The 6,000-nt window shown below is 47.6% G+C and overlaps 1 protein-coding gene across 1 annotated transcript; it reads right to left on the bottom strand.

The window, feature by feature from the left end:
* Nucleotides 1-468: 468 nt before the first annotated feature.
* On the bottom strand, nucleotides 469-4,966 carry insig2 (insulin induced gene 2). The gene is made up of 6 exons (XM_083681956.1): nucleotides 4,831-4,966; nucleotides 3,957-4,325; nucleotides 2,244-2,368; nucleotides 1,682-1,848; nucleotides 1,079-1,178; nucleotides 469-822 (listed from the first exon to the last, which is right to left on the bottom strand). The coding sequence occupies exons 2-6, from the start codon at nucleotides 4,222-4,224 to the stop codon at nucleotides 781-783; spliced, it is 702 nt and encodes a 233-aa protein (XP_083538082.1). The 5' UTR covers nucleotides 4,225-4,325; nucleotides 4,831-4,966; the 3' UTR covers nucleotides 469-780.
* Nucleotides 4,967-6,000: the final 1,034 nt, after the last annotated feature.

Here is a 6,000-nt window from a genome sequence, read left to right as displayed (position 1 = left end):
TTGTTGCCTTAATGCTGAGAAGCACCATGACGTTCAATACTGAACACTGCACCGCCTCTCCCTACAGCCGGACACACGGAGGGACAGAGAGGTCCCTCAAAATGAACATTCAAAAAACTCTAGTAAATATGTGGATATAATTGTACACAGTAAAAGCAGGAAATACATCTCACTCAATGTATATATAGACTAAAGATGTAGAATAGATACAGATATAGGCTATAGATGTTCTAGTAATAGTTGTACAATGGAGAGAATTAAGTCGTTAAGAAAAGAAAATAGTAAAAATGTGTATCCCTGTGTGTGTGTGTGTGTGTGTGTGTGTGTGTGTGTGTGTGTGTTTGGCACATTGGAGCCAAAGGTGTCAACCCACTGATGCTGATGAGGTGTAGACTGCTAGTCTGGTTCCGGTCCGGTTGCAATCACAGATTGCGTCGTAGATTCCCCCCCCTCCCCTCCCCTCCCCCCCCCCTCCACCCCCCACACACACACAGGACACCAGAACAGGTTGTGTTCTTCATCTCCTCCTGTCAACAACTCAATGTTTAGAATGTTGCTGGTGCATCCGTGAGCCCTGGATAAGGCTGATAACAGCCAATCAAAACACTGTTTTGTCCACCAAGAAATGTTCCACAGCGAATCGGAAGCACGGCTGCTGCCAGGGTTGACCAATCCCCAACCCAATGCTGCGTTCAGACGTCCTTTTGTAAATCCTTCTTTTGGCTTTTTGCTGCTTCAATAATGTCAGTCTGAGCTGCGGCTCCACGCGGCCGACTGATGTCAGTCTTGATGAGTCTTTTCCTGAACAACTTTACACTCGTACTGAAGGGAAAAAAGAGGGGAAAAAGAGGGTGAGCAATGTGACAGTTGAGTATCAATGCCAAGTCCTTTTACCACAACATTCAAAGTGATCGAGGCTAGTTAGACTTCCTATCCACACACGTGGCATTTGTTAGAGGGACATTTATCCAACTAGGTTTGTTTTTTCCCCCTAAACACTCACGCCATAGAAATCCTGTCCAGAAATTGCTCTGACATTGACAAGGACACACGTGTAGAAAAGGTGTTGCACCCTCACCATGGCGAGCTGCCGGCCGATGTTCCCCATGGTGATGACCCCGGCGAAGAAGATGCAGGGCAACCAGGACCGGATGTACAGGAAGTCTGGGGACGTATACCTGAGACAGAAGAGGAGGAAGTAAGACATTGTTGTGTAACACACAAGGCGGCCAGCCTGGAGGGGACAAGCTGCAAAGTTATAGATTCCAGATTCAGTGAGGTGGGGGGCTCTTTGATAAACAAAGAGCTATTCATCAAGGCATTTGCTTATTTATTTATTTTTTTGTAATATGTTTTTAGGGCATTTCTGCTTTATTGGGATAGAGACAGTAGAGATTGACAGGAAGGATGGGTGAGAGAGAGGAGGGATGACATGCAGGATATGTCGATGGCCGGAATTGAACCAGGGACCTTGTGATGATATGGTATGCGCCTTAGTGTGCTACGCCACTGAGTGCACCCATCAAGGCATTTGCATCGCTTTGGTTAACAAAGACTCTGGCCACGCTTGTCTATGGGGTAGAGGTGAGAGGCGGGGGGGGGAGATGAGGAGTGTGTGTGTGTGTGTGGGGGGGGGAGTGGCTCCGGGACAGGCCCCGGGGGCTGTCGGCAGCGTACTCACTGAAAGACTTCGTTGTAAACGAGGAGCTGCGTGGCTAGCGTGGCGAGGAAGGCGATGGCCACGCCCAGGCCGAAGCCGCTGCGGGAGCGGTCAAACGTCCACCACAGGCCGACGGACAGCGCCGCCAGCGTCAGAGACAGCTGCACGTTGTTGGCGAAGTCCACCTTCTGAGACAGCCGGGGGTTAAGGACGACCGCCTGAGTAGCTGGTAGAGCGCGGCGAGAACAAAGCCTAGGTTGTGGGTTCGATTCCCGCCGGGACCGTATATACTGAAAAATGTATGCACTCTGGATAAAAGCGATTATTATGTATACATGCGTATGGTTGTGTTTCTGACTCTCAGTAACTGGAGCCCCTTAGAACTATGGGTAATATAGGTTGAAACACTGGACAAAATGTTTGTTTGTTAGTTATGTTTTAAGGTTAATGGCAAAAAATGTTTGGTTAAACAGATTTTTAGATTGGCTTTTACTCAGGTTTTATGTTACATATTTACAGAAACTCTCAGTAACTGGGTTCAGTGATAACATTCAGTGCTAACAGCCGTGTAGGAGAAGGATACAGCGCTGGCATGGTTGATGCCCACGAACACGGCCACACAGCGCATCACGCTGGACCACTCCCTCTTGAACTTGTGGGGCTCCCCCAGACGACTGTCGATGCAGGGGTACAGCAGGCCGATAACCGCTGGGGAGGGGGGGAGAGAGAGGGAGAGACGGAGGGAGAGAAAGAAAGAAAGAAAGAGAGGGAGGGAGGGAGAGAGAGAGAAAGAGAGGGAGGGAGATAGAGAGAGAGAAAGAAAGAAAGAAAGAGAGGGAGGGAGGGAGACAAAACAATGTGATTTATTGCTGCAGCAGCACAGTACATGCCTGTGAGAGTATTGTGAGAGTATTGTGAGAGTATTGTTGGGGAGAGAAAAGCCTGTTGAATAGCATCAACGCCATTCTGATGACACCAACTCTCTAAAGCGACTCTCTGTTGTTGAGCTCGTTTCCCTTTGACAGGCCTACAGGGACGGCAACACCCCCCTCCCCCCCCCCCCCCCGGCCCTCCGCAACAAGGAACAGAACAACTTAAAGTAGCACTGACTGTGACAACTGCAAGCCTTCTCCTCACCCAGCCTAAGCCTGCTCAATCGAAAAGCTTACTGTTTCATTTTCATTTAGTTTGTCATTTGGCAGATGCTTTTTCCAAAGCGACTTACAATAAGTACATTTGTCAACAGTCACTGTAAGTAAAACGTTTGATAAGAACAGGCCATCGGCAGTCACAGTGCTAGAGAAAGGAAGAAACTTTATTTTATGTTTTATTTATGGGTAATGTAGGGTGTTAGGGGGTAGGGAGGTCTAAGGAGGAGTCCAGATGGAGCCTGAAGAGACGGGTAGGAAGACAGGTCGTGACCCTGGCGTCCTGACAGGCGTGGGACACTACTACATGCAGAGGAACTTTCCCTGGTGGAGTCTAAAGAAGCAAGAAATAAAGCTGTCTATCATGTTATGGTACAAGGTAAAGACATGGTTTATTACCTATAGAGTTATGGTACAAGGTAAAGACATGGTTTATTACCTATCGCGTTATGGTAGAAGGTAAAGACATGGTTTATTACCTATAGAGTTATGGTAGAAGGTAAAGACATGGTTTATTACCTATAGAGTTATGGTACAAGGTAAAGACATGGTTTATTACCTATCGCGTTATGGTAGAAGGTAAAGACATGGTTTATCACCTATAGTGTTATGGTACAAGGTAAAGCCCCAACTAACTCCAGAGCAATCGCACAGTACAAGTAATAAACTTGCTTTTGCCTCGTCAACAAAACCACAATACCCATGAGGCCGAGAGAGTCAAGTGTGCACTAACAACCAGAGGAAATCACTGCCGCCTTGAGGAAGAGGACTGGTCCTCGAGGGACACGCGCCCGGGGCTGTTGTGCTTTGGACTGAACCACTTGAGACCCGCTCACTGCTGAGCTGTATTACATTTACACTCCCAGCTAGAGGAGGGGAGACCCAGGGGCAAACAATCCAATAATGGTATTCAAGCCTGCCATGCACAAACCTGTGTGTGTGTGTGTGTGTGTGTGTGTGTGTGTGTGTGTGTTCCTTTGTATAGCCTAAGCTGTGTCATGAATGTGTGTGGGTGATTGTGTGTGTGGGGAGGTGATTGTGTCTGTGTGTGTGTGGCTGTGTGTTCCTTTGTATAGCCTAGGCTGTGTCATGAATGTGTGTGTGTGCGTGTGTGTACATGTGACACATCTCAATGCGCAGCATCCTACCTGAGGCAGTCCCACAGCATGGGGGCACCCACCAAGCGGAGGAGAAGATGCTGCTGATGACATCAGGGGGGAAGAGGGTGACATTCCTCTGCACCTGCAGCAGGTTGAGCACCAGCGACAGGAACACCCCCACGGAGAACAGCATGGCCCCCCGGATCACCAGGTTAGTGGTCCTGTTGGTGATGACCGCAATGTAGGGTCCTCGGGAGGGAGAGGTGGGACCAGACCCGGACCCTAACCGCCGTTGGGCCGCCGTGCTGTCGGCCATAGCTGCCAGGGCTGGGGCAAGCGCGGTCGCCACACTGGAGGTGATGAGGAACCCTGGACTATCCTCCGGAGGTCTCACTGCCAGCTGACATTCCAAATATCCTGAAATGCGTAAACGTATTAGTTGAGTTATTGAGCGAACACATTCAAACAGCAACTTGCTACGTAGCTGTACACTGGCAGGCTACATAACCAGTATTCATCACCCCACAAACAACAACAAGAATAGTTCCTCCCCGGAAATATCGGCTGCCAGCGGCAGAAGAGCTCATTTTATCAGCTGGTTATTATCTAGTTCGTAGATTGGGGCTTTAAATGGCAGTGATGCCTAAGGTCATTCATGCATAGCCACATCACAACAAACCAGCCCAAAACATTTACGTTTAGGTAACCTTAACTAACACAACTAATATTAACTAACACAACTAGTAAGCTAACAAGCGGGCTGTCCTGTTAATGTACTTGAACAGGTTGGAATAGTTGAGCTGAGCCACGATGACGACACTCAAAACAAACAGCATTATGTTGACGCTAGCGGAGCTAGCCTAGCTAGCTTATGCATACGTTAGCCACAAGCAATTTGCAAGAAATGAAACACAAATCTTACCTCTCAAGTGTAAAAGGGCTCTTGATGGGAAAATGAGAGACACATTCACAATATGTTTCTGAAATCGCACGTATATTTGTCTAACGTCAACCAGCTGTCAGGCGTATGGGACCTAGCGGCTAGCTTGGAAATTAGCCTCCTCGCTAACCAGTGTGTCGCCTACTTCCGGTGGCAGCGGGTCGAACAGCCAATCAGGTTCCACAGCCATGACGTAACCTCGTTCCACAGCCGTGACGTCACCCACCGCCGCCAGAGCGGCTTCTCTTTGATAACGACGCGCGCGCAGCCGACGAGAGGAGCTCGTTTCTGTCATTTATGGACAACGTTAATCCACCAATGGTGATTTCAATTAAATCTAATTCAATTAACGAATTTGGAGGGTAGTCATTCGAACCAGATGGTGTATTTCTTTTATTATGAAGCACAGTTGATATCAAATGGTTTTTTAATGTAGGCCCCTGAATTATGGCATAAAATCCATGGCATGAAATACAGCGTGACAAACTTGACGATCGCTACAGAAAAGGTACGCGTGAAGGGTCTGTAGCCAGCATGTTGAGACTGAATCATCATGAGAGTTGTAAATAATCACAGAATCCATCACAAGTAGCCCATACAGGCTCTGAACACTGAATACAAAATCAAGTGTAAATGTGACAGAGGATTAACTATGATCCACTGACTGACTGCCTCCTCCCCAGCTATCAGCTTATTAGACCAGCGTGCTGGATCAAATCAAACGTGTTGGTGACTGAACGGAGCAGTGATGATGAGAAACGCGAGAGGAGAGGCCGTCATGAATGAAAGATAACACGAAGAGAAGAGAGAAGAGAATTGCCTTGCTTACTGTGAGTGTGAGATATCCTGGGATAAACACCGAGGGATATATACAAGCTTGCTGCAATACTGCCCTTTAACCTATCTAGGGGTATTTACATAACCGTCATGCTATCTGTAGAGTCCGCTGTGTACTTCTGGAAATGGTACCATTAGTTTATGACAGCATGTTGACTGTAATTGGAACTGCATGCCTCCACATCATGTTAAATCAAGTTTATGACTACACCACTGAAACAGATTAAAAGTTACTTTCCATAGAACTTTACAGGCCGAGTGTGACATAAAAGTCTTCTTTTCTGAGGCGTAACACTTTCTGAGCAAAATACTTTC

This window comes from Argentina silus (assembly GCF_951799395.1).
Source record: "Argentina silus genome assembly, chromosome: 12".
Classification (NCBI taxonomy): domain Eukaryota; kingdom Metazoa; phylum Chordata; class Actinopteri; order Argentiniformes; family Argentinidae; genus Argentina; species Argentina silus.
This window is presented reverse-complemented; position numbering and strand designations above follow the sequence as displayed.